This window comes from Eimeria tenella, genomic scaffold (assembly GCF_000499545.2).
Source record: "Eimeria tenella Houghton genomic scaffold, Eth_scaff130, whole genome shotgun sequence".
NCBI lineage: Eukaryota > Apicomplexa > Conoidasida > Eucoccidiorida > Eimeriidae > Eimeria > Eimeria tenella.
Window position 1 is genome coordinate 15,780 of NW_013541503.1, and position 26,285 is coordinate 42,064.

At 52.6% G+C, this 26,285-nt stretch overlaps 6 protein-coding genes across 6 annotated transcripts in view; 2 read left to right on the forward strand and 4 right to left on the reverse strand.

The window, feature by feature from the left end:
- ETH_00021555 (signal recognition particle 54 kDa protein, putative) overlaps positions 1-4,260 on the forward strand; it is a gene marked incomplete at both ends in the record, with an annotated part of 5,439 nt that extends 1,179 nt beyond the window's left edge. Inside the window, 10 exons of the mRNA XM_013373301.1 lie at positions 332-485; positions 866-965; positions 1,162-1,312; positions 1,488-1,636; positions 1,813-1,913; positions 2,573-2,730; positions 2,950-3,064; positions 3,200-3,305; positions 3,665-3,836; positions 4,192-4,260. Of these exons, the coding sequence (XP_013228755.1) occupies positions 332-485; positions 866-965; positions 1,162-1,312; positions 1,488-1,636; positions 1,813-1,913; positions 2,573-2,730; positions 2,950-3,064; positions 3,200-3,305; positions 3,665-3,836; positions 4,192-4,260 (1,275 nt within the window). The remainder of the gene's footprint in view (positions 1-331; positions 486-865; positions 966-1,161; positions 1,313-1,487; positions 1,637-1,812; positions 1,914-2,572; positions 2,731-2,949; positions 3,065-3,199; positions 3,306-3,664; positions 3,837-4,191) is intronic.
- Positions 4,261-5,139: 879 nt separating this feature from the next.
- ETH_00021560 (uncharacterized protein) lies at positions 5,140-6,159 on the reverse strand (the record flags this gene model as incomplete). Its single annotated transcript, XM_013373302.1, has 1 exon — positions 5,140-6,159. One exon carries the CDS (start codon positions 6,157-6,159, stop codon positions 5,140-5,142), a length of 1,020 nt encoding a protein of 339 aa, XP_013228756.1.
- Positions 6,160-6,276: 117 nt separating this feature from the next.
- ETH_00021565 (uncharacterized protein) lies at positions 6,277-6,859 on the reverse strand (the record flags this gene model as incomplete). Its single annotated transcript, XM_013373303.1, has 2 exons — positions 6,277-6,443; positions 6,679-6,859. 2 exons carry the CDS (start codon positions 6,857-6,859, stop codon positions 6,277-6,279), a joined length of 348 nt encoding a protein of 115 aa, XP_013228757.1.
- Positions 6,860-7,463: 604 nt separating this feature from the next.
- On the forward strand, positions 7,464-10,195 carry ETH_00021570 (ribosome biogenesis protein SSF1, putative; the record flags this gene model as incomplete). Its single annotated transcript, XM_013373304.1, has 6 exons — positions 7,464-7,820; positions 8,031-8,252; positions 8,513-9,077; positions 9,310-9,394; positions 9,566-9,772; positions 9,892-10,195. 6 exons carry the CDS (start codon positions 7,464-7,466, stop codon positions 10,193-10,195), a joined length of 1,740 nt encoding a protein of 579 aa, XP_013228758.1.
- A 1,177-nt stretch (positions 10,196-11,372) lies between these two features.
- On the reverse strand, positions 11,373-13,669 carry ETH_00021575 (uncharacterized protein; the record flags this gene model as incomplete). The annotated part of the gene is made up of 6 exons (XM_013373305.1): positions 11,373-11,488; positions 11,704-11,779; positions 12,002-12,028; positions 12,252-12,310; positions 12,535-12,577; positions 12,824-13,669. 6 exons carry the CDS (start codon positions 13,667-13,669, stop codon positions 11,373-11,375), a joined length of 1,167 nt encoding a protein of 388 aa, XP_013228759.1.
- Positions 13,670-16,277: 2,608 nt separating this feature from the next.
- Positions 16,278-19,662, reverse strand: ETH_00021580 (uncharacterized protein; the record flags this gene model as incomplete). The annotated part of the gene is made up of 7 exons (XM_013373306.1): positions 16,278-16,486; positions 16,900-17,117; positions 17,997-18,045; positions 18,497-18,650; positions 18,925-19,160; positions 19,333-19,445; positions 19,598-19,662. 7 exons carry the CDS (start codon positions 19,660-19,662, stop codon positions 16,278-16,280), a joined length of 1,044 nt encoding a protein of 347 aa, XP_013228760.1.
- Positions 19,663-26,285: the final 6,623 nt, after the last annotated feature.

Consider the following 26,285-nt stretch of genomic DNA (forward strand, 5'->3'; position numbering starts at 1 on the left):
TTAGCCACAACTGTGCCTGGTGCTTTCGCCCGTATGCGAGCCGTTTAGCTAGCTAGCTAGTGACCAGGCTAGCTGGTTGGCTAGCTGGGCAGCTAGCCAACCAGCTCGTTAGCTGGCTAGCTAGCTAGCTAGCTAGCTAGCCATGGCGTTGCAGTCTCTTGCTTCTGGGGGGCGAGCTTTTAGAGCAGCTGCTCAGCAGCAGCAGCAGCAGCAGCAGCTAGACCGAGTTTGCAGCAGCCAAAACAGCGCGGGCGCCGCTTCTAACTCCCCTCTGCCTCCTGTGCCGCTGCCACTGCTGCTGCCGGTGCTGCTGCTGCTGCTGCTGCTGCAGTGCGTGGTGGCGGAGCTGGCTGCGCTGGTGACGCCCAGCAAAAGCCCGCGGGCGTTGAAGCGCGGCAGCACAAATGTGGTGATGTTCGTGGGCCTCCAGGGCGCGGGCAAAACCACCACCTGCACCAAGTTCGCACTGCACTACCAAAGGAAAGGTCTGCTGCTGCTGCTGCTGCTGCTGCTGCTGCTGCTGTGGTGGTGGTGGTGGTGGTGGTGGTGGTGGTGGTGGTGGTCCTGCTGCTGCTGCTGCTGTGGTGGTGGTGCTGCTGCTGCTGGTGGTCTGGTGGTGGGAGTTTTGCTGCTGCTGCTGCTGCTGCTGGGTGGTGGTGGCGGTGCTGCTGCTGTTGCTGTTATGGTGCTGCTGCTGCTGCTGCTTTGTTGGGGGGTGCTGTTTTTACTGCTGTGGTGGTCTCGGAGGTGCTGTGATGCTGCTGCTGCGCTGCCGGTGACGGTGCTGCTGCAGTGCTGCTGCTGCTGCTGCTGCTGTGACTTTTAATTGTTATTTGATTGTTTCTTTTTTGATTTGCTGCTGCAGGCTACCGCACGGCGCTGGTCTGCGCAGACACTTTTAGAGCTGGTGCTTTTGACCAGCTGAAGCAAAGCGCCACTAAGGCCCGAATACCCTTCTTTGGCAGGTAAACCCCAAACCCTAAACCCTAAACCCTAAACCCTAGGCTCGTGTTCTGACACGTGAGCCCTCACCGCTGGGTTTTCGCGGCCAGAGTCTGCGTTGAGGTTGCGGCGCAGAACGGCGCGGGTGCGCGCTTCCTGGCGCTACGGTTCACGGATTAGGGTTTAGGGTTTAGGGTTTAGGGTTTAGGGTTTGCGCAGCTACACGGAGGCGGACCCCGTGAAGATTGCCGTGGAGGGAGTACAGCAGTTTCGAGATGAGAAATATGATTTGGTGATTGTGGACACTTCGGGGAGGCACCGACAGGAGGCGGCGCTTTTCGAAGAGATGCAGCAAGTCGCCGAAGCAGTGGTGAGGGTTAAGGGTTTAGGGTTTAGGGTGCTCACAGGGTTTAGGGTTTAGGGTTTAGGCACGAGCTTGGGGGCTCGTTTGCGCGCAGCTCGGCCCCACCAGGGTTCTTGTTTAGGGTTTATTGGGGGATTAGGGTTTAGGGCTCGGGGTTTAGGGTTGGGGGTTTGGGTTTCAGGCCCCCGACGACATAGTGCTGGTAGTGGACTCGCACATAGGCCAGGCTTGCTTCGAACAAGCTGCTGCTTTTGCTGCTAGTGTTTCTGTGGGAAGTGTCATAATAACAAAGCTGGACGGCCACGCCAAGGGCGGAGGGGCTCTTTCCGCGTAAACCCTAAACCCTAAACCCTAAACCCTAATGGTGTTGGACGAGGTGGCGTTGCTACGGTCTCAGTAGAGCCGGAGTCTCACGCCTCGCGCCAAGCTAGCTGTTATCCAGGGCCGCGGACCTAGGGTTTAGGGTTTAGGATTTAGGGTTTAGGGTTCAGGGTTTGATGCTGCAGCGTCGCTGCAACGGGAGCGCCAATTATATTCTTGGGGAGCGGCGAACACTTCGACGACTTTGAGCCGTTCGATCCGAATTCCTTTGTCTCGAGGCTTCTTGGTGGGTTTTTTGATTTTAATTTGTCATTTATTTGCATTTATTATTATTAATTTTTTATCTAATTAATACTTATTTTGCATTGCTTTCCACTCGCAGTTCGACGGTTCGCCGCCGACTGCTTCCCCATCTGTTCAAATTGTTTGCTCTTCGATCTCGGGCTTAAAGTGGCCGCTCTTTTCATAATTTCCATTTCTTATTCTGCAAAAAGTTTGCATTTATTTATTTTTTGCATTTTAAAGTGTTTTTCGTTGTTTGAAGAGTCGTTTGTTCGTCTGTCTATCTGGTCAGCGGCCTCTTCATTTGAAATTTCTGCATTTGTTGTTGAACGAACAAGCTGTGGATTCGCCTGTGCCTTCTACATTTCACCAAGGAATTATTCGTAAACCCATTGATTGATACATTGTTTATTTATTTATCTATTTCTTTATTTACCTATTCGTTTGCCTTTCTATTTATTCTTATTTGTTTGCTCATTCCTCCGCGTGTTCGTCTGCTGATTTGCATGTCGACGCTTTCTTAAGCGAATTGCAACCCAAAGACGTCGAAAATCAGGCGGCCGGCTGAATAGCCATTTAATCATTCAATCTATTTATTTATTTACTTATTTGTTTGTTTATTATTAATTGGTTAGATGAGGTTTATTTGCCGTTTGCCTGCAGGGCTGGGCGACGTGGGGGGGCTGGTGAGCAGCCTGAAGGAAGTGATATCTGTGGAGAAGCAGCAGCAGATGATCGATCGCATTTCGAAGGGGAAATTTACGCTGCAGGACATGTACGAACAGGTCCAAAATGTCCTCAAGATGGGGCCCATAAGCAAGGTAAAGGCCGATCAAGTTGCAGTTATTATTTAGTTTAATTTTAAATTCAAAAATGCAAAAAAGAATAATTTGAATGCAAAGATGACTGCTGCGAAGCACCCGAAAGCCCAGTAGGCGCCGCTGCTCTGCCTGCCACCGCAACATGCCACCATGCAGCTGTTCAGCGTCTAGGGTTTAGGTTTTAGGGTTTAGGGTTTAGGGTTTAGGGTTTGCGTTTAGGTTATGAGTATGATCCCGGGGTTGGGCTCCAATTTAATTCCCAAGGGCCAGGAGCGGCTGGCGGCTCAGCGGCTGAAGCGGCTGACGTGCGCGATGGATTCAATGACGAAGGAGGGTAAAACGGCGGAATCTGCGTGAAAATTCGTCTAAAATTAATGAAATAGATCAAATTTAGTTCATTTTCATCAAATTTAATCCATTAATTCCAATTTTCACGCCAGTTTCCACTGCTTTCCTCCCTTTTTTGCAGAACTTGCATGCGAAAAGCAGTTCACAGACTCCCGCATCTTGAGGGTCGCTAAGGGCTCCGGCACTTCTGTGGCCGAAGTGCGGCTGCTGCTGGAGCAGCACAAACAGTACGTCTATTAATTAATTAATTAATTAATTAATTAAATTAATTTGTTATTTGGTGGCTAATTGGTCAGCTTGTTCAACTGGCTAGTTGATTAGCTTGTGAGCGAAGTAATTGGCCAGTTGGTTCGGCGATTAATTGCTCAGTTGGGTAATAAGCTGGCAAAAGGGTTGTGCCCCCCTTGTCTATCTGGCTAGCTAGCTAGCTGTCTAGCTGTCAATCTGTCCAGCCGTCAAGCTGGCCAGCAGTATCGTTGGCTGTCTGGCTAGCCAGCGAACGAGGCTGGCAGCCCCGCCCCCCCGCTAGCCAGCTAGCTGGCTAGCTAGCTAGCTAGCTAGCCGTTGTGGGCTGTGGGCCTCGCAGGTTCAGCAAAATGGTGGCGAAGATGGGCCGCGCGGGCCTCACCAAGGAGTCTTCGCTGCAGTCGCTCGCCCGCAACCCCAGCCAGCTGCTGCAGAAGATGCAAACTGCTGTAGACCCTCGTCTTCTGAAGCAGATTGGGGGCCCCGGCAACATCGTCAACATTCTCAAGGAAGTGCGCCGCAGCTAGCCACAGCTAGCCGCAGCTAGCCGCAGCTAGCCGCAGCTAGCCGCAGCTAGCTGCAGCTAGCTGCAGCTAGCCGCAGATAGCTCCAGCTAGCCGCAGCTAGCTGCTGGGCCCAGCTGGCTGTCCAGCCGGAGCTAGCTGGGGCTGCCCGTGACTAGCCACAGCTAGCTGTAGCCAGCGAGTTCACTAGCCCCAGCTAGGGACGGCTGGCGTGCTTGCTTGCTGCGGCCAGCGGCAGCTAGCTGCGGCTAGCTGCAGCTAGCCTGCTGCCTGCCAGGGCGTGCTGCAGCTAGCCAAGGAAGTGAAAGTCACACCTTTTGCTGCTGCTGCGGTGTATGTACAGTTCCAGTCGGGGGAGATGGGAGACATGCAGGAAATGATGAAGCAGCTGGGGGGCCTAGGCGCGCGCTGAGGGGCCTCTCTGGCTAGCTAGCTAGCTAGCTAGCTAGCTAGCTGGCTGGCTGGCTGGCTATCTGGGCAGCTAGCTGGCTAGCTGCTGCTGCGGTGCTGGCAAACTGTAGGGACTGAGCTTTGCTGGCCGCGCAGGGCTCACTCGCCAGTGAGTTAGCTAGCTAGCTGGCCAGCTAGCTAGCTAGCTAGCCAGCTAGCTAGCTCCGTAGCTACCTAGGCAGCTACCCATTGGGCAAGCTACCTACATACCGACCCGTGGCCAGCTGCATAGCTGGCAGCGAGCTAGCTAGCTGGCTAGCTGGCTAGCTAGCTGGCTGCAAGGTAGCTGTGGGGGCCCAGCGATCCGCGGGCGAACGCGCCAAGGGCTTTGTGCCTTCAACAGCCGTAGCTGCACGGCTAGCTAGTTGGCTAGCTAGCTAGCTGGCTGGCTAGGTAGCTGGTTAACTAGCTAGCTGGCTAGCTAGCTGGCTATCCAGGTAGCTAGCTGGCCGCCTCCCTACACAGCCAACAATTCCCACTGGCTAGGTGTGGCTAGCGATGGAGATGGGCGGCTAGCTGCTCGTGCTGCAGCAGCTAGCTGCTGCTGCGCTTCTGCTGCGCTGCGCAGCCCAAGCCTAAACGCTAGGCTTCAAACCCTAAACCCTAGACTCTGGACTTCAAGCTACAAACGCTAAACCCTAAACCCTAGCCCTTAAACCCTAAACCCTAAAACCCAAATTTAAAACCCTAAGCCTTTGCACGAGTCCAGTGGCTGCCCTTTACTGCAGCGCCTAAACAGCAGATGAGGCACATAAGAACGCACAGCGAGACTGTGCAGCAGCAGCAGCTGCTGCTATTGCTGCTGCTGCTGGGCTGCTGCTGTTGCTGCTGCTGCTGGGCGCTAGTCCTTCTCGCCCTCAGCTGCTGCTGCTGCTGCTGCCCGCTGCGCAATAGCTGTTGCTGCTGCAAGCGAGGGAAGGGCCTCCACTGCTTCTTCGAAGCTGGCTGTGAGGGGCTCTGCAGCAGCAGCAGCAGCAGCAAAGGCGGCGTAGGCCCTTGCTGCGCGTACCAGCGTGTCGCATGCAGCAGCTACCTCCTGGAGGTCTGCTGCTTCTGCTGCTGCTGCCGCCGCCTCCTCCGCAGTTAGCCCCCTCTGCTGCTGCTGCTGCTGATCCTGCTGCTGCTGCTGCTTCACGTTCGTCGCTGCAGCAGCAGCGGCGCTCTTCTTGGCCTTCTGCTTTCCCCTTTTCTTTGCTGCAGCAGCAGCAGCTACTGCTGCGTGCCGCCGTGGGAAAACTGACTGAGCAGCAGCCTCCGCAAGCAACTGTATCTGCAGGGCCTTGCTGCTGCTGCTGGTGCTGAGTTCTGCTGCTGCTGCGGCTATTCGTGCTCTTGTTGCTGCCACTTGGTCGTCTAGGAAGAGCAGCACGCACTCGAGCGAGTCGGGGGCTGCCGCTGCTGCTGCTGTCAACACCTTGCTGCTGCAGCGTTGTTGCTGCTGCACAAGCTGCTCCTGCTGCCGCTGCTGTGGCAGCAGCAGCTGCTGCTGCAGGACTGAATCGAAGAGCTCCAATGCTCTAAGAGGATTCGTCTCGCTAATATCTAAAATGTCTGCTCCTTCTGCATGCGCTGCTGCTGCTGCTGCTCTAGCTGCTGCTGCTGCGCTAGCGGCCGTTGCTGCTGCTGCTGCGTCTGCGAATAGGTCTCGCTGCTGCTGCAGCTGCTGCAGCTGAGAGCACAGTTGCTGCTGTTGATGCCTAAACTCTGCCCATTGCTGCAGCAGAAGGCACACATCTCCCCAGGGCAGCTTACCAGTCCCTGCTGCTGCTGCTGCTGCTGCCTTGCTGCTGTTGCTGCTGCTGCTGTGTTGGGGTGCTGCAGCAGCAAGGAGCAGCTCCTCGAGTGCCTGTGTGGCGTGCATCAGAGTTTGTGGTTAGCTTTGCGGACACCCTCTTGCTGCTGCTGCTGCCGCCTCTGCTGCTGCTGCCTTGCTGCTGCTGCCTTGCTGCTGCTGCCTTTGCTGCTGCTGCTGCTGCTGCTATACTTGAGGCGGGGAGCGGTACTTCCAGACATCATTTGGGGGGTGCTGCTGCAGGAAGAGCTGCAGCAGCAGCCGCGGCCGATCTGCTTCTGCTGCTGCTGCTGCAGCGCGGCACTGCAGCAGACGGTCTAAGCCACGCATCCAAACGCCACTGATATCCTCATCTGAATCGCAAACCCTAAACACTAAACCCTAGACCCTGAACCCTAAACCCTGGAGCCTAAGACTTTACTCCGTAAGGCCTCTATTCCCAAGCCGTGGACCCCAAACCCTGGACGCTGAAGCCTAAACCCTGAACCCTAAACCCTGAAGCCAGGTAGGTATTCTGATGATAGGAGCTTAGAAGTCCCTCTCGCGCCTCAGGAGTCCAAACCCTAAACCCCAAACCATAAACCCTACTTGCGTGGTGCACTTTGTGCAGGGTGAAGGCGTTTATGCCAGCCAGCCGCCAGCCAAAGAACTCGTCAAAGCAGCTGCTGCTGCTGCCCTGCTGCGCTGCAGCAGCAAATGATGGCAGCAAACCGAACCAGCTATCAAAGTAAAGAAAGTCCCTGGGCAGTGCGCAGGTCTTTAGACTCATCCTAAAACCGTGAACCCTAAACCCTAAACCCTAAACCCTAGACCCTAAAGCTTGCAGAGGAAACACGAAACATGAGGCCCCAGGAAGGTCAGAGCCACGGTGAACAGAAACAGCAGTAAAACAAAATCATTGTTTGGAGTTTAAACTTTAAGGCCTAGGGTTTAGGGTTTAGGGTTTAGTTTTTAGGGTTTCTGTGAAGGGGCCCCCTTGGACAGCCCCGTAGCTGCTGGGGCCTTCAGGTTCAGAGGGTTTCGGGTTTAGACTTAGGGTTTGATCTCCTAACCGCTTCCCTTATTTGTCCGATCATAGAAAAACATTGGAAATCAAAACTTTTTTTAGGAGTAGATTTCAGGGTTTAGGGTTTAGGGTTTCGCCCGGAGCGCCCTGGGGGCCCCACACAGCCCTTGTAGAGCCTTCTGCCTTCGGGGGCCCTCAAACCCTCACCTCTTCTTGGATCTTGTTCTTACTAAACCCTAAACCCCAAACCCCAGCCTAAACCCTATGCCTGCCTTCACTGAGCGCGTTTGACCGCCAACTGCGTGGGTGCATCGACAGCAGCAGCAGCAGCAGCAGCAGCAGCAGCGGCAGCAGCAGCAGCAGCACAATGTCCCGTCGTCGTGCAGCGAAGAAGAAGCAGCGGCAGCGGGTGCGCGCGGCCGCGGGCTCCCTCTCCAAGGCCCCCAGCAGCAGCAGCAGCAGCAGCAGCAGCAGGCCGTCGAGCATCGTCGTTCGCAGCGGGCGGCTTGCTGCTGCTGCGCGGCTACTGGCGCGGGACTGGCGCTGCGTTGTGGGGCCCGAAGTTGCAGCAAAGTTGAAAGAAAAAAGACAAAATAAAACAAAAGATTTTGTTGCTGCTGCTGCTGCTCTGGGGGTCACTCATTTCCAAACCCTCACTCAAACGGACAACGGCCTTTACTTGAAAGTCGCGCGCCTCCCCAGGGGGCCCACTATCACCTTCCAGGTAAACCCTAAACCCTAAATCCTAAACCCTATACCCTAACCCTAAACCCTAAACCCTAGAACGCTGAAGCTGCGGGCTGGAGAGTGGGCGGCAGCAGCGCTTCAAGCCAGCAGCAGGAACTCAAGGCCAGTTGGTGCGGGGTTTAGGGTTTAGGAGGTGACTTTAAGGGTTTAGGGTATAGGGTTTAGGGTTTAGGGTTTGCGGCTGCAGGTCGTAGGGTTTAGCTTAATTAGTGATGTTCAAAAGGAAGTTGGCGGCGCCAGGCTGGATCCCAAAGACCTCCGCAAACCCCCAGTTCTGGTCCTCAGCAGCAGTAGCAGCAGCAGCAGCAGCAAACAGGGCAGCGAGGGTTTGGCTGCTGCTGAGGCTCTACAGCTCACCACCTCAATGCTCCGCTCTCTCTTCGCCCCTGTAGACCTTCGCACAGCCAAAGTGACAAACCCTAAACCCTAAACCCTAAATTTTGCACCCTAGAATTAAACCCTAATCTGTAGTTCGAAAGTCTCAGTGTTTGCTGCAGCTACTCACTGCAAGGTCAAACCCTCATTTGGAGCCTTTCAGATAGAAGACTAAAGCGCTTGGCGTATAGGCGTAGTCTGGGGTTTAGGGTTTAGGGTTTAGGATTTAGGGTTTATGGTTTAGGGTTTAGGGTTTAGGTTTTGGATTTACGGGTTTTGTGTTTGTCGGCGCAGCTAAACGACTTCCGTCGCGTCGCGTTTTTCCGTTGTGTCTCTGAGGCAGACGGCAGTAGCAGCAGCAACAAGAACAGCAGCAGCAGCAGCAGCAGCAGTAGCAGCAGCAGCAGCAGTAGCAGCAGCAACGGGATGACCTTTGAGTTTAGGCACTATGCTGTTTCGCTGAAGGCAGCAAACCTGACTGCTGGAGTCGAAAATGTGCTGCGAGCTTCTGCTGGAGGTGCAGCACAGAAGCTGCTGCTGCAGCAGCTGCAGCAGAAGCGGGAGGACGCATGCGACTTGCTTCTGGCAGCAGAGCAGCAGCAGCAGCAGCAGCAGCAGCAGCAGCAGAAGCAGCAGCAAGTCATGTTCGATGCGGCCACGGGACCCTCTCGCATCTCCAAGCGCAGCTTCCTGCAGGTTATTCTCCCAAGCAAACAGCAGCAGCAGGTGCAGCAGCAGCTGCAGCAGGAGGAGCAGCAGCAGCAGCAAGAGTTGTCTATGGGAGTCCAGTTAAGGGAGATTGGCCCCAGACTTGAACTGAAACTCTTCAAGATAGAGGACGATGTCTGCACGGGCAAAGGTAAACCCTAAACCCTAAACCCTAAATTGCTGCTTTCTGGGTGCAGCTGCTAAGCTGCAGCGGCTGCTGCAGGTTCCGCCGTTGCAGCTGCTGTTGCAGCTGCTGTTGCAGCTGCTGCAGACGCTGTTTTAAATTCTTTGCTCCTTTTATACTGCACTTGCTGCTGCTGTTATTGCTGCTGCTGCTGCACCTGCTGCTGCTGCACCTGCTGCTGCTGCTGCTGCTGCTGCAGTGTTGTACCACAAGCACATTTTGAAGACTGCGGAGGAGCTAAAGGCCCTCAAGAAGAAGGAGCAGTTGTTAAGGGCCAAGAGGGAGTGAGGGTTTAGGGTTTAGAACTTAGGGTTAAGATGTAGGGTTTGGTGTTTAGGGTTTGGGGTTTAGGGTTTACGTCAGACAGCGCACTGCAGCAACAGCAGCAGCAAGTGCAGCAGCAGCAAGTGCAGCAGCAGCAGCAGCAAGAGCCTTGCTTCGCTGTTGTTTCACAGGGAGGAGCGTCAGAAGTTGCTGGAGCTGCTGGAGCGGAGGGACAAGACAGCAGCAGCAGCGAAGCAGGCAGCAGCAGCAGCAGCAGACGAGGAGCAGCAGAGCAGCAGCAAGAAGAGAGGCAGGGGAAGCAGCACAGAAGGCCTCAGTGAAGACGAAGCTGCGTCACAAGAGTCTGAGACCGAAGAGGATAGCTGCAAAAGGCCAAAGTAAGCCAAACCCAAAACCCTAAACCCTAAGCCCTAATACACAGGGGTGAGGTGTCCAGTGCATCATAAGCCGTAGATGTAAACCCTAGCTGTCTAAGAGGCGCTGCGCGGCCCCACAGGTACAACCCTTTCACCTTCAAGCGGCGAAAGCCAGCAGCAGCAGCAGCAGCAGCAGGAGCCAAGCAGCGGCAGCAGCAGCAACAGCAGCAGCTCCCCCGCCAGCAGCAGGGCTTAAACACCAAGAAGCATCAGCCAAGTGCACCCACAAAGAAACTTAAGGAGAGTCGCAAAGCAGCAGCAGCAGCAACAGCAGCAGCAGCAGGAAAAGGCCAGCAAACTGAGAGCGGCAGAGGCCGCAGCAGCAAGTGGCGCGGCAGCAACAAGAACCGAACACTTCCAGAAGCTGCAGCAGCTTCGATTTAGTTTAAAGCATTTAATGCAGCAAACTGGTGTATGTACAACTGAGGAGCGCTCTGCCCAGGGTCCAAACACTGACACAAATGAAAAAGTGCTTGTGGGTTTTATTTAACCGAATGCGTGCAAAAACTAGGTGTACGTACACCTGGTGTACATACACCTGGTGTACGAGCACCATGTGGAGGGGCTTGACCTGCACACTTTTGGATTAAAGCAGTTCAGCTAGACAGCATTTGATCTGAAACTCTAGAGCGCTAGCTGCTTCTTGGCTGCTGCAGGAGCGGCTGCATCCCGAGGTATCTGCGCAGCTGGTGTCTGTACAGCTAGCTCGTGGGCCACCGGGTGTACGTACACCCGGTGCCTGTACACCCGGGGCAGCTACTTCTCTTGCACTTGCTGCGTTGAGCGCGCGGTGCACGCTGCTGACGTGTACGTACACCTGGGTAGGCGTGCCGGACTACAGCGGGGGCTCCGGTGTACATACACCGGGTGGCCGTGCACGCGGTGTACGTACACCTGGTTAGGGAGGCCGTTGCTCCTTGGCCGTTGCTGCAACTCATCACAATTGTGTTTTCCCATTGAATAAATGGTTAGTCGAGAAATAACGTGGCTAGCTAGCGAGCCAACCTCCGCCGCAGCAAGCTCCGTCGCTAGCTAGCCAATTGGCTAGCTAGCTGGGACGGGCCACGCTGAATATTGAGAGGGGCTCTAGCTAGCTGGCTAGCTGCTCGCTAGCCCAACACTGGTGTGGCATAGCCGCAAACAAAGCGCAGCAAAGTCAACGTTTATGCCTGGCTAAGCACCACAAGCCTAAACAAAAAGAGCAAGGGGGGCCCCCCAAGGGCCCCGGGGGCCCCGCAGCCCCGCCCCCCACGCAGGGCCACTCTGCAGCTACGGATGCCCCCTGGGGGCCCCCATGGGTTCACCTGAGAGCAGCCTGAGGCAGTGCGGGGGCCCTTCACGGGGTCCCCCAGGACCCTCTTGGGGCCCTCGCGTGGGCCCCATGAAGCTCTTCTTGGGGGCCCCCGGGCAGACTCTTTAATGCCCTTCAAGAGACTCCAAGGAACCTGAAGTGTGGGGCCTCGCCCCACGGGCCCCCCAGAAGCCACTTGGGGGGCAACACAAGACCCCTGCGAGGTTCGGGGGCCCCTGGGAGGCCCCAGGGGCCCCTTGTTGCTTCACTTCATTGATAATGATGTGCATCTCCATACACAGTTATCTTGTCTAGACGCTGTGCCTCTTCATACACAGTTATCCTATCTAGAGATCCCCGGGGCCCAAATACGGTGAAGGAAGATTCTGAAACAACCCAAACCCTAAACCCTAAACCCTCGAGGCTGGGGCCCGACATACGAAGCAGGCGAATGAATTAGGGCTCAAAGTTTAGCGTTTAAGGCCTAGGGTCTGGAAATCAGGGTTTAGGGTCTGCGACTGGGGTTTAGGATTTTTAGCGTTGAAGGGCTAGGGTCTGGAAATCAGGGTTCAGGGTCTGGTGATTAGGGTTTAGGGTTTACTGCTTCTTTCGTAGGGCGTCTTCGCCACATATTCATCCAGTCTTTCAGCAATCTCATCCACAACTGCATTGAACTCCTGCAGCACCAGCCTCAAACCCTAAACCCTAAACACTAAACCCTAGCCCTTGCCTACAGCACACCACGTTCAAAATCTATATAAAAAACCTTGTAAAACACTCGGACGGGCGGTCCACTAAGGTGTGGGGACAGGAGTTAAAGAGTTGAAGGCTCAAGTTTAGGGTTTCGGGTTTAGGGTTTAGGGTTTAGCCTGTAGGGCTCAGCGTTTCTAGCTGCTCACCTCCACAGTGATATTTCTGGGAGGAAACTGAAATCACCCAAAAGGACAGCACTGCAAACCACTGACCTTAAACCCTAGACCCTAAACCCTAAACCCTAAACCCTGATCCCTAAACTCTCGGCATAGCACCACCCCAAAGAACTCAGAACTAGGCTTTCGTTGGGTCTCTGGGGCAGTGCCCTATATTTAAGTGGATTCGGGGCTTAGGGTCTAGGGGTTAGGGTATAGGGTTTAGGGTTTAGAGACTCACTGGGTAACGAGCAACGCTGGAGACTAGATGAACGCCCATGTACTCGAACCGCAACATGTCTGCAGCAGCAGCAGCAGCAGCAGCAGCAGAAACAGCAGCTGAAACTAACTCTGTTGCTGGCAGGCAACTGGAGCCGCGCTTGCAGCAGCAGCTGCAGCAGCAGCACAGTAACTTATACAGCAGCAACAGCAGCAGCAGCAGCCTGCAGCCAGCTAGGCAGCTAGCTACAGCTAAACCCTAAACCCTAAACCCTAAACCCTAGATCCCAATCCCTCGCTCTTACAGCCTCCGTTGGTTAACTGGTTCCAAAGCAGGAGAACAGGATCCTGAAGGCACGAAGAGACAAAAGCACCAGAGCGTAAACCCCAAACCCTAAACCCTGAACTCTAAACCCTCAACGATAACTGCACCTCTTCAACCATATACGCAAACATGAAACCCACCCAGGCTCGCCCTCGTGAAGCCTGAACCATGGGGCCTAAACCCTAAACCTTAAACCCTACGCCATCAACCCCAATTCCTAAACCCCACCCTAAACCCTAAACCCTAAACCCTCGGTCGCAACTACCGACATTGGCCGGCCCTTCGTTGTTCTTGACTATGAGGGAGAAAACGCCCACAAGTGCAGCAAGTCCGAGGACCCGCAGCAGCAGCCGCAGCAGCGCAGCAACAGCAGCACGGCCCGCCTTTTCGTTTGCTGCTGTTGTTGCATGCAGCCGCAGCGAAGTGTGTCTGCTGGGGCGCCTGGAGGCCCCCGGGGTCTGCGCAGGGTCCTGCGGGTTGGGGGCCCCCTTGGAGCTCTGGGGGCCCCCGGGGAGGCCCCCGTTGGGGCCCTCATCTGTGGGTTTTCCAGGAGCCTCGGGGCCCCCTTCCGGCGCCTTTGCGCCTTCGGGAACCCCTACGGGGGCCCCCTTGCGACTCTTCAAAAGGCTAACTCGGGGGGCCCCTAGGGTCGAGCTCCGCGGGGCTGCTGCGTAGACCAGAGCCCCCGTGGGGGCCCCCGTGGGGGCCCCCGTGGGAGCCCCCTGGGGGCCCCCCGTGGGGCCCCCCGGGGGGGACCCCGGAAGGGCCCCCGGGGGGCCCCCCGAGGGGACCTCCTCCTCACTGGGGAGCCCCCAGCTGCGGTTGCTGGTCCCATCGCTGGGGGGCCCCTCATGAGAGGAGCCCCCAGTGCTGGTTGACCAGTTGGTGAGGCCCTCGAGTTCGTCTCTCCCGATTCTGTATTCTATGTCTGCTGGTACTGCTGCTGCTGCTGCCGGTGCTGCTACTCTTGCTGCTGCTGCTGCAGCGGCCAGTGGGACCTCCCCGGACCCCAGCGACGCCGGGGGCCCCTGGGGGCCTCCCGGAGGGCCCCCTTGAGCCTCTGCAACGGCCAACTCTGCAGAAACCCCATTCACATAATAACGGGGGGCCTCCATGGGGGCTTCAGCCCTGCCAAATGCAAAGGGGGGCCCCCCCAGTACCCAGTGGCAGGCAGGGGGGGCCCCCAGAAGCAGCAGCGCCAAACGAGCACAGTAACGCATGGCCAAGACAGCCCCGCTGCTGCTCCTGCTGCTGCTGCTTCTGTTGCTGCTGCTGCGCCTCTCGCTGCAGCAGCTGCTTTGGCCCACAACCAACCAACCGGCCCTGTAGCTGCAGAGGCTGCGGCTACTGCTGACGCCGCAGCGCAGAATGCTGCTGCTGCTGTCACCGCTTCTCCAGGTGCTTCAGCAGCTGCTGCAGCAACAGCTGCTGCTGCTGACGCCGAAAGTGCTGCTGCACCTACTGCAGCAGCTATAGCAGCCGCTGCAGCTACAGCAGTTTCTGAAGCTGCTGCTAGTTGTTGTGCAGTTGATGAAAAAGCTGCCTCAGTTGCTGCCACTTTTGCTCAAATTGCCCCAGCAGCTGCTGCAGGCGCTGCTGCTGCTGCTGCTGGTGAAGTTGCTCCAGCGGCAGCCGTAGCTGCTGCAGCTGCAACAACTGCAGCTTCTGCAGCTGCTACTACCGCAGCTTCTGCTGCTGCAGGTAGCAGCAGCTGCCGCTGCTTCTGCTGCAACTTGTATTGCTGGGCTGCTGCTGCTGCTGGAAGTGCAGCAGCAGGAAAGTCATTTGGAGGCGCAGCCGGAGTTGCTGCTCATTGCTGCTGCAGCGCTTGACGTCTAAGCCAAGGCAGCAGCAGAAAATAAAACAAGAAAATATGCTGAAGGCATTTTCGCTTGAAGCAATCCTGTGCGTGGAATTGCCTGAAACCCCCGCTGCGCAGCCCTCTCTTTGGACTTTCAGTGAGCCTGCAGGCATAAGGGCCACGGAAGCCTCGAAAGGGGGTTTCCTTGCAAGGATGGAAGGTTTGAGTTGCCGTTAATCAAACAAAAAAGACATATAACTCTTGTACAAGCTTAAAAAGAAGGGGGGCAGACGTGCAAGGCTGCAGAGCAGCATAAAAAGGCCGACCCCAGGCAAGGGGAGAGCACTGAAGCGGAGATGTGAAACTCCAGATGAAGCTGTGGAAGCCTCAAACCACAATTTAGGGTTTAGGAGCTAGGGTTTACGGCTACGCCGTGAGGGCTGCTGGAACGGACGGGGGACTTCCTTCTTGGCCCCCACTAGTGTCCGGCAGATCGATCTAGGGGCTTCTGCCTGGGCGGTCAGTTTCGGAGTCCTGAAGTCAGTTCTTCGTTATTTAGCAGCAAATAGTGAAGCGAAATGGAATCTTTTGCTTTGGTTCAGCATTTTCAAACAATTTAAGTGCAAAAGTGTCCAAACACGCCCTCAGAACTGTGGTAACCCCCAAGTGCTGCTTCTAGCCCGAACTCGAGCATAGTCTAACACCTTGAGGGCGGAAGAAAACAGAATGAAGTCATTTCAACCTGTTTTGCTGTTATTTTCTAATTTAAACACAATTAAACGATGGAAGAAAACAAGTTAAGCTCATTTACCCTTAAGAAGTACCTATCCTGCAGTGGGTTCGGGCGCGAGCGGTGGTCCCTGGCACAATGTCCAAGTATTTATTGCCAAGCGTGTGAACTTTAGAACTCGCTGTAGTTGTTTTAATTTTATCTGCAGGAAAATGTCCGGTTTACATTGAATTCGCTTGTTTGCTGCTCGCCCCCGCGCCGGCGCCCTGCGCGACTGACCCGCCAGCAAGGCCATTCAAGACGAACGTTTACAATTCTCACCAACAACTGGCCGCCCTGTTCATGATTGCCTCAGTAATGAGCCGCATTCCACAGCAAGTGGCGTTAATATGCAAAGAAACAAGAAAAGACGGCCCAAAAAGCACAACACTCTACACTTGCAAACGAGTACGCGTGCACTGTTTCCGCAAGACCCAGGACAAGGGTCTTCTTTGCTTTCCAGCAGCAGCTCCGAAAAGCCGTACCAGCTTGCCTGCAGCCACTGCTGCGGATCACAAAGATACACCTAAGCAAGAAAAAAATGGCTTGACCGCTCGCCCGCGTTGCCAGTTGTTCGAATTGCTGCCTAGCTATTTCATTGTACAGCGCTGCTACGGTTGCCGCTGCTATCGTCGTTGCCGCCGCTGCGCTGCTGCTGCGCTGCCGCTGCCACAGCCGCTGCCCCCACGCCGGCTGCTGCATGACTGCAGATCCTCAGGCTGCGGCCGGCGAGATGCCCGCACCAGGCGTCAGGCCGGGCCCACTGCGAGCTAGCTAGCTAGTTAGCTGGCTAGCTAGTTGGCAAAGACGCCAGCCAGCCTTATGGTGACGCAGCTCAAGCCCGATGACCTGAATTTATATGTCGAGACTCCTCGGCAGCCGGCTGTACGTCACCAGGCCAGTTGTCTAGCTATCTAGCTAGCGAACCCTTCGGCTAGCTAGCTAGATAGGTAGCTAGCTAGAGAGGATCGCTTTCGACGTTCGCCTCTGAATTCACCAGGGGATTCGTTCAGGTCGACAAGCACTTTCGTGGATTCGCCTTCCACGGTGCCCCCTGCCCGTCGCCGGCCAGCCAGGTAACTAGCCAGCCAGCTAGCTAGCCAGCTAGCTAGCCAGCTTGCTGCTTGCGCGGCCAGCTAGCTGCTGTCCCGAGCTAGTAGAAACGCTCGGCCTGCAGCCCCGTGGCAAAGACCGAGTCCGTGTAACCCCCAGTCTCCCACACAGCCGGCCCGTGCCGCCCAGTGCTCACATCCACCACTGCGCACAGCGCGGCTAAGTCTTTGGGCCGGTCCATCAGCAAAGAGTAGCTGCACGTCACCGTCACTAGCACGCAGCAGCGGCTCTCCTGCAGCTGCTGCTTCACTGAAAAACACCACCCAAACCCTAAACCCTAAACCCTAAACCCAAAATCCTGAACCCTTAAACCTGAAACATAAGAGGAAACTACAAATAAAGAGCGATCCCTCTATGGCCTGAATCCTAACTTCAGCCCACAAATAAAAGACGGCGTAAAAAGCCGCTCACATTAGCCACAACCCTCCAATTCTAAACCCTAAACCCTGATGATTTACCAGCCCAAATCCAGCGCAGTACCTAAAAGGGCCAGTGCGGGTAAAGGAATGTCTCTTGTGGATAAGAAGCTAAAGCCAGCCAGTCTTGAGGCAAAAGTGGAAACCCCAGGTCTACCTCCTATAAACTACACCTCAACCCCGAACCGTAAACCCTAGCCCAAGTCCTGACCTAAACCATAAACGCTAATGCTGCCTGTCGCTCACAAGGCTTGATGATCTTGTTGACTTCGCTGAAGGCGGGGGAGTGGCGAATGCCTATATAGAGGTCCTGGACTGTTCTGAAATCGATCTGCGTGGGACTTGAGAAGTGCCGCGCCAGCCCCACATTTGCCAGCAAAAGCAAACCATCGGGGTACTTCACCCGCAGCTGCTTCCGTTTAACCTTCAGAGACTCGTGGCACAGCTTCGAGCACATTATGCCCCTGAAGAGGCAAACACCAGCAGCACAGCACAGACCAGACAAGTGTCTTAGTGCAGGGCAGAAACAAAAGCAGCAAAAGTGGCAGCAGCAAACGAGAACTGGCCCGCAGAGCCCCAGCGTGGCGGCTAGGGAGGCCAAAATGATGCAGGAAGATGAACGGAAATAAGAGAAGTTCTAGCGCCCGAGTTGAGACAAAAATGCACAGGCAGAGACTCCGAGAAATTCCGAGAAATGGAAGGATAAGTGTCAGCAGAGCCAGGTGAGACAAAAATAAACAAAAAGAGGCGAAAGGGAGATAACAAGAGGCAAACAGCGATCCTGGGAAAGAAGGTAGAATGAGAAATGCTGCAAACAGAGGCCCGGGGAGAGGCCAGAAGAAGCGACCGCAATAGAGAGGGAAGAGAGAAGATAAGAGACAAAAGATGAGAGAAAAGAGAAAAATGTGGGCCAAGCTGGAGATGAAAGGTGAACACACGTGAAAAAGAAGAGGCCCAAAAAAAGGCAATGGGGACACTGGAAAACCAAAAGATAAACAATCGAGAAAAAAAATGAGGCAAAAACGGCGAAAAAAGAAGCAAAGAAGGGACGATGAGAGGCACAAAGAGACGAACGCAAACGGGAAGATAAACCAGACAGAGAAAAACGAAGAGAGAAAGGAAGACAAAATAGGAACAAAGTAAACAAAAACAGGTATGCAATCACGAACCCAAAGAGTGCTGAAGACGAGGAACACGAGGGAGAAAACCGAAAAGGCCTCAGAGTTTAGGGTTTAGGGTTTAAGCCTTAGGGTTTAGGGTTTAGGGAACCAAAATTGTGAGGGTTTAAAGAATAAGTAATAAGCATTCGCCTTCGAACAGCTAAGCTTCTAGCATCAACTCACGCAGTCAACAGCTGTATCGCCTCCAAATAAATGTCTGCAATCATCTTGCCTGCGCGAAACGACAAGTGTACATACACCCCCAACGTGTAGCAGCAGGTGCAGCAGCAACAGTTAAGGCAATAGCACGAAAAGCAGCAGCAAGAGGACACTCGCAGCTCCAGCGACAGCAGTAGCACGAAGCAACAACTGCAGCAGCACTGGCGGCAGCATCGACACAAGCAGCCAATAGAAAAGGCGCGAGCAACAATAAACCGCTGCGCCACCAGCAACAAGTGCAGCAGCAACAGAGCATAGAGCAGAAAAGAGGCGACAAACAGCTGTAACAGCGCAAATGTCACGCACAGCAGCGGCTGCACCCGCGATACTAATCGCTATGTTCAGCAGCAGCACCAGCAACAAACACACTAAGCAACAATCGTCACCGGGGCAGACTGCAAAAGAAGTATACAGCAGTAGCGAAGCACAATGCAGCAGCAGCAGCAATAGCAGCGACGGCCCACCTATGTTTTCATATTCGAATTGGTAGAGCAGAGCAATACGGATAGCAACTTGAGAAGGCAAATGATATTTTGCCGCTAAAGCTTTTGCCGCCTTCTGCACCTCAGGGCTCTTCTCGTTTTTAGCAAACACTGGCAAAGCAAGGTCCCTACTTTTCTGTAGCAGCAGCAGTGGCAGCAGCAGCAAGGACACCAGAAGCCGCAACAGCAGGAAGGAAATCAGACTTCCTTGAGGCAAAAGACATTCAGCGCAGCTGCGTTTGCATTAGAGCCACTTCACAAGAAGTTCCGCTGCCGCTGGCTTGCTGCTGTTTTGCTGCTATATATGCTGCTGCTGCTGCTTTGCTGCTGTTGATGCTGCTGCACACGGAAGTTTCCAAAAGTGCAGGGTCTAAGTTTAAGGGTTCAGGGGAGATGGTGTTTGGCGTTACCCAGTCATAACGATGTGACAACTGAAGGGGCCACTTCTTTTCCTTCTGCCCAGCACTTCGTTGAGGTTTCCCTGATGTGGATGCCTCCTGCTGCTGCTGTTCCCCTTGCTGCTGCTGCTGCTGCTCCTGCGGCTGCTGCTCCTGTTCCTGCTGCTCCTGCTGCCCCTCTTGCTGATTAGAGCAGTCATATGTGTTGCCTTTCTTCTGCTCCTCCTCATCATCCTCAGGGTCGATTGCTGCGAAAACCCGCAGGGCCGCGCACCATAGACCCTAAGCCCTAGACCCTAAACTGGGTGCTTTGAAAAGTTGATTTCATAAACTCAGTCCCATCGCCACCCTGACCTGACTTGCAGGCAATGCGCCCGACCCCTAAAGCTAAACCCTGAACCCTAAACCCTGGGGGCATACGGTCCGTGGGGGCCTCGACACCCTGTACTTGCATTGACTGAAGGAGCTTCTTTGGGTCCGGATGGGCGCCTCTTTTCCCCTCCTTGAAGCTAAACTTCCGTTTGCCGTAGCCCCTGAAACACCAGCAGCTTCACACATTCCCGCTGAGGTTTTGCATTGAAGCTTCAGGGCTCCATGGACCTGCAGGGATATCTTGGGCAAAAGACTATGGAAAATTGCCACATCTGTAGGGCTTAGGTTTCAGGGTTTACGCCTCACTGCTTACTCGTACACTTGGTCTTCTTGGCCCTTCTGCCGCCTGGTGGCAAGGGCCGATTTGAGCTCCGCCATGTCGGCTGAGGCCCCAACCCTGAGCGCTAAAGCCTGGGCGTTGAGCCAAACTATCGAAGCAAGCTAAATGGCACTGGCCTGCAATAAACAGCCGTAACAAGCGCTGGAAGTTAAAGGTCACTGTTGAGCGCACTCTGCGCTGCTGTTGGGACAAACCCCGAACCTAAAACCCTAAACCGTATTTCAACAAAGACCAGATTGATACAAGAGACACAAAAAATAAAACAAATTATTAACTGCAATCGTATGTTCAGGGCTGAAGGCTTAGAAGGCTGTAGCTTACCACAGGCAGAAGGACCACTCCTTTTGTAAGTCGTCGTTGCCGCCGCAACCCATTGGCCTTCAGTTCTTGTTTGAAAGCAAAACTTAAATGAATGATTGTTATATTTATTTCAAGTAACTCAGTAGATTAGGAATGGCTACCTCTTAACGAGGGAGTACTTCACCCTCAAGAACACAGGAGCAATCCTGCGGTTGAGAGCTCTGGAACGCGGGTCCCTGCGCTACGATGTGCATTCAACGGTAGCAGCTAAAAGTAGCAGCAACAACTCCAGCTGTTGCTTCTATTAATCGCCGTCAATGCCGAAGTGGCCATGAGACTGCGTACCCCGTGCAGCTGTACAGCCTGGTCCAAATTTGAACTTTTTCAGAACACATCGATGCACTAAGTCACGAACCATAAAAGCTGCTCAGTTGGCGATAGCCATCGCCTTTATCTAGCGCGGGGTCCTGGAAAGAATGATGGACAGAATGATGGACGACCAGAATCAGCTACTGTCGAAACAAGCGTAGCCCAAGGGGACGAATCGGAGGCAGAAGAGCTTACGGCATTTTACTTTGGTAGTCAGTACATAGTTAATTCAGTTGTTGCAAATAACTGTAGGCAGCAATTAACGAACGTCTGGAAAGTGGGGGGATGTGTGGACAGGAACAGCGTTCAGTTCATGTTTAGCCGCGAAGCTGTCCGCCGCGTTGGAGCGGCAATTGCCATCGAATACAGACTTGCCTCCGATGTCCGGTAAAACATGAACACGGAGAGGGATGGTTACACGACCCCTTAGTTCTGTTTGCAGGGGTCTGCAATGTTGTGTGCAGTTGGCCCCAGAAACTGGTTTCGATGGGATACCACAGGAAAACATGAAAAGGCCGCCTTCTGAACAATGCTTGAAAGCAAAAATAAAAATCGAACTCATGATCTGGCTAATTCCATGCTTCTTTCCAGTAGTTGGTATCTTTAGGCTGCGCTGATTGCAGAGATGCAAGGCGCTGCTACCCCGGGACCAGACGCTTCCCACAACTATCGCAAAACTGACTCTCCGTAATCAGAAACTACTTTCTTCAATGCGCTAGTTGCCTGGGGTCTTCTAACTGTAGAGCCGCAACGAAAACTTCTCTGCAGTGTAGGAGGCATTTCAATGCAACGTCAAGAGGGGTGAGACTAACACTATGCGCCGCGTAACTTTTCAAAATGGCGTGAAAGATTTATTTTTGGACTTGGTGGCGCATGTGTAAAAATATAGTGGCTTAAAATGGCACCTATATGTTGGTTTACGTTAGCATTGCCAAATTCGGCTGCAAAAGCTGCAGACGTTTATGGTGCTGTATGTGTTGATGCCTAAGTGTAAACATCCCTCTCAAACTGTAGTGAAAAGTTTAGCAGTGGCAATTAGGCAATGCTCACCGCAGTCGTATATTTGGCGAATGATTGCACAATATTATTAATCGTTCATATCACCACTTGGAAAACTGCGGAAGCAGGAGTGGCTCTAGCGAGTAGGGTTAATACAGTGAACTGAAGGAAACAATTGCTGTGTCCAAAGACCCACTTAATCATGGTACAAGAGCTGTTCGCTCAAGCCCTTTGAAAGCACTTCTAGCTAGGTGCATGTACGGTGATGCCACCTTCTCCTTGTCGCATAGAAGTGCCTTTGAACCTTCTTGGCTCACTAGTCTACTGAAGAGCTATCCTGGGAAATCAAGCGCTCTTGGGACATCAATTGTAGCTGCGATTTGCTCGGTCCGATACTTTGGGGCATCACCCTCGTGGTCAGGCCTGCGCCTGAAATCTGCTATTCTCATGGATGGTGAAAAGTGGAGAATTTGTGATGAGCGGCTCTACCAGGGCAAAATCACCAGGGCAAAATCTCCGCCTCATTATCGCCAATACTCCTAAACTAAAAAGCTTAGTCTCGAATCTTGCATTTTAGGCCCTGGAATCTAGAAGGAAAAGTTTTTGCTTGCTCCATGCGTTGTCAGCGCGCTCCTTGGGATTTCTTCTTCCTACCTATCATGTCAACAATTTGGACTAAGGCGCTAACCCCTTAGATGGGTGCCAATTTTGTCCTTTTGTAGTTCCGAAGAGGGAAAGCAGTCTTAAGGGTGACCGTTGGTTCATCATTGCTCATACGCATTTATTATTGGTTTTTCCTTGAAGCTTGCTGCGAACTACAGCAGCTTATACGAAAGAGACATAATTCTATCTTTCGATAAAATACTGAGGAATATTAATTAGGGGAAGCCACTATTTTCCTTGATCGGTGGTACACAAAGAGCAGCTATTGAGAAGACATGTGCGGATACTTGAGTAAGTTTGAGAAGACATGTGCGGATACTTGAGTAAGTCTGCAGTGGTGTCCTCATATAACCAATACCTGGTACAGCCCCATTTCTCTCCTGGGCGTGACTGTGTTAGTTCAATGTTCAAAATTATCAACCCTGGAATCAATTCTTATGGGGGAGCAATGAATCGACTGCCTTATATGTGTATGGTTGAGGTTGATCGTACGGAAAAGGCAGCTTCCAGAGAAAATACCGGTATATACAGCACCGTTAACCATGAATAAAAGCGGTAATAAAATGTAATAATAAGTATTCTAAAAGCGATACTACTTCTCGAAAAACTTCACTGCGGCTGGTGTCCGGCGCTGAGAGTCACAAGAATCTCTGAAAGCTCGAGCGCGCTGCACCTTCCAAACTATTGTAACTGTCTAACATTTTAATAGTTAGGACGTCAATTGCATAACCACTGATTTTGTCTATACCTGTGTAGCATTCCATGAACAACTAGCTTTTCCGTCTGGAAGATTCTTGAAAATTACCAATCGCGCAAGTACAATGAAAACGCGAGAATAGCGTCATCAAGCAAGTCGACCTAAGCATAGATAGTTCTTAAGTTATCCACGAAATTTGATACTGAGCACACGCAAGGTGCCCTCTGGGTAACACATTGTTCGACAAGTTCTAACGCCGTCAAAGAATGCTTAACTAGTCGATTTCGGCGAAAGTAATGAAATCAAACGAATATCTGCAGCTCGGTACAGCTTCTGAAATAACAGCACTCTTTCACCTACAACTGGAGAGCCGCAATCGTGGAATTCCCGTTGGCTTGTTCGTATTTCTCTTCATTTTGTTTTGCTTTATTTTGTACCGCCTGAAAGCTCGCAGGTCTGCATTATTCATAATTTTAAAGGGAGCTCTGCAATCGGATATCAGGATATCGTTTGTCTGCACTAGCGGTTAGAACGTGAAATGGCCCCGCCAAGTTGGCCACAATTAGCCCATCCGGATTCGAAGTCTTAAGACCTATCTGAGCTGCAGCGACCGTAGCTCTGAAAAATTTAGGATGCACTGGAATGCCGCGCTTATTCATCACAGACAGAAGCTTGGTGGAAGTGCAGCATGCAGAAGCGGTCAGGATACTACTGCATGATATACGGCTGCGTTAAGCTCCACAGAGTCCCCCTTTTTCACCCCATTAAGCGAAACTCTTGCAGCAAGCTTCTATTTTCCCGTAATTACACCCATAGCCGCATGGAAACTTTCCATTAGTAGATACGTATATATTTTCCTGCAAATAAATATCCGTGGATAGGCTTCCACTTGCACGAGGAATCTTGATATGCACTATTCACTGCCAGAGGGGCATTTAATGGTGTCCGATGTGGCTCCCGTAGCAGCTTGACTACTTGCACTGTTTCAATCATCTTCCTACGCAAAGGGGAAAAAGCAAAGTTGGATCCCCTGGCTTCAGTGCAACTGAGAGCTACATGATCTCAAAGGACTAAAACTATCGCAGTACTGTGCAGAGTCATTGTGAAACACAAATTTTGTGTAAACTGCATTGACAAACGTTGTGCGCAAACACGTGTTCATCCTCAGTGCCAATCGGGCAAAAATGTTGAAAATCAGAAGCGCCACAAACCGCATTCCATGTGCCAGAATGCGGTTCACGATGCGCTTCTTGAATGCGTCGGACGGTTCAATGAAGTGAAGCCGACCAGACGAATTTTGGCCAATGGTCCAAGGAGCTGAATGCCAAACAAAAAGCAGATTGAAAGATGGACAATATGGCAAAACGACGACCTATCTAAATCTTCTGCAGCGAATTAGTTTTGTATGCAGGATAGTAACGGACGCACTCACTAGAAGAGCACAACAACAACCGGACAGGTAAACTTGCCAGCTTCGAACAAGATACCAGCACACTTATTCCTCTTGCTTCTACCTGCCTAACTGCATAATGTGCAGATTACGCGGTTTGGGTACACCGACTGAATGAGTGACTTGAACAGAGGCACAGTAGTTGGTCCACTCCATGCCTGCATTTCTATTCTTCTTAAGGAATAAAATTCTAGCCGCCAGCCTGTCTGCAGAGTAAATCCAGACTCAGGGAAAAGAAAAAAAAGAAATGGAAGCTCCCTCAGGACCCGCAGGTGAGCCACGGATTCATGTAGTCAACACACATATCGAACAAGCTGGATATAGACGCGTTCTGCTGTCCATGTACCCGCAAAAGCCGCGAAACATCCTTAGAAGTTCTTTACTCATCTCCCATGCCCTCCGAAGTCCAACGTACTTCCTGAATCACAGTGTTCAATGATACCACCGTGCAATCAACTCTGTAAAGGGCCATGCAAGACGGAAGACAGCAATATCTCCCAGTAAGTGTGTAGTACATACGATTAAAGCTAGAATTTTGTCATTCGCTTCAAGTTTTCCAGCGCCCTTTGTGGCTTGTACCACGCCTAGTGACAGCGAAGCAAAGTACACTCCTTGAATCGCAATGTATAACGTTTCCTGTATAGCTTCAAAATGGACGCCGATAAACATCAATGTGCACCCTCTGCAGGCCAGCCTGACCATGTTATTAAGAAGGTCAGGAGGCGCCACGTTCGACATAGGGATTAGCAGTTTAAACACTGTGATACAATGATCACGGCCAACGCCATCAATGCAAATTCCCGATGAATGAAACGAATTCAAGGCCTACATGCAGCTTCTGGGCACGACGCCTTGATGTGCAACCGAAGAACTAGTACCGACCGCACACAGGAACAGTCTTTAGCGCCGAGTTTTTGATGGTAACGAAGAGGAGGCCATAGCATTAGAAGCCTTAACAAACGTGGCCATCGTGTCAGCAAGAGTCACCCTGTTGTATCGAACTAGATGATGCGAGGATTCAAGTCGGCTAGCGGCCGTTTCATATGAGTCATCTGCATCAATATGGCGCACTTCCTGGTGCAGCACGACGAATGCCAACTCGTCCGCAGCGTGACTGTCTGCTGAACAATACTTTCCCGCTTTGTGTTGCACCTCGATTATATATCCAATAGGCCTGCCCTTACCGTGCCTGTCTGCAACAAGGCACCAGCTTTGACTCACATTCTGGATATCCAGGGTTCTCTGTTGTAATTGTCCCGCGTATACGAGTGACAAGCCTCGCAATTTTCTCAGGGTAGCCTTCTTTTAAACTGTGGCGTGCATGCACGCCTCTGTAAAATGCGATGATATGTAACAGGATGGCCTGGATCTATTCCTCTACATTTGAAAAGTGACACAAAGATAAAAGGCGTCCACTGAAGGGCGAAATACTGCTCTATATTGCTCTAGAACCAGGAATGCACACTTGGCCCACTAATGCTCACATCCGGGGAAGCATGAAGCAAAGCATGACCCTGTACAGACTTTCAGAGATTGCGAATACTCTGATTGCCGCAAACGTGTTCATGCATCGGTCCAGCGTGATTTTCTGCACGCATCCCTTTATCGTGAGGCACATACCATTTCGATCCTGGGTAACGAACTTTATGTTGAATAATTTATCCCGAACTTGTTGAACAAATCGGTCTCAAAACTTACGGAATACTTTACTCTGCATGAGAATAACTCACAGCACCTGCGTCCTCATTGAACCCTGCATGCTTTAAAATTGCAATTATAAAAATATGCGCTGGCGGTTGAAGAAATATCGCAAAAAATGTGCACCTACACCGTGCACAGGACACGCAGCAGTAACTAGCTGGCAAATGTGAAGTGTGTCAGCTTGGCATGTCAGTCGTGATATGATGCCTGGTACGTAATCCTACGTGCGAGTCGGGAATTCAAAAACCTGTAAAAGTTTCGAATCAAGAGCTGTAATGTCGAAAAATAGATATACCTAGGTTGCAACCATGCACCGAAATGTTGTGCTCAATGGAACATAAGACCGATCGCGTTGGAGCTCGCCTTCAGTCTTGGTTATGATCGGAGAAAGTTTAGTTTCTATGATGCTTGGAAGAAGTACAGCTTCCATTACTGTACAAAATAGTCAATGTAGCGCAAATCCTCTCATTTTGGCACGCGCG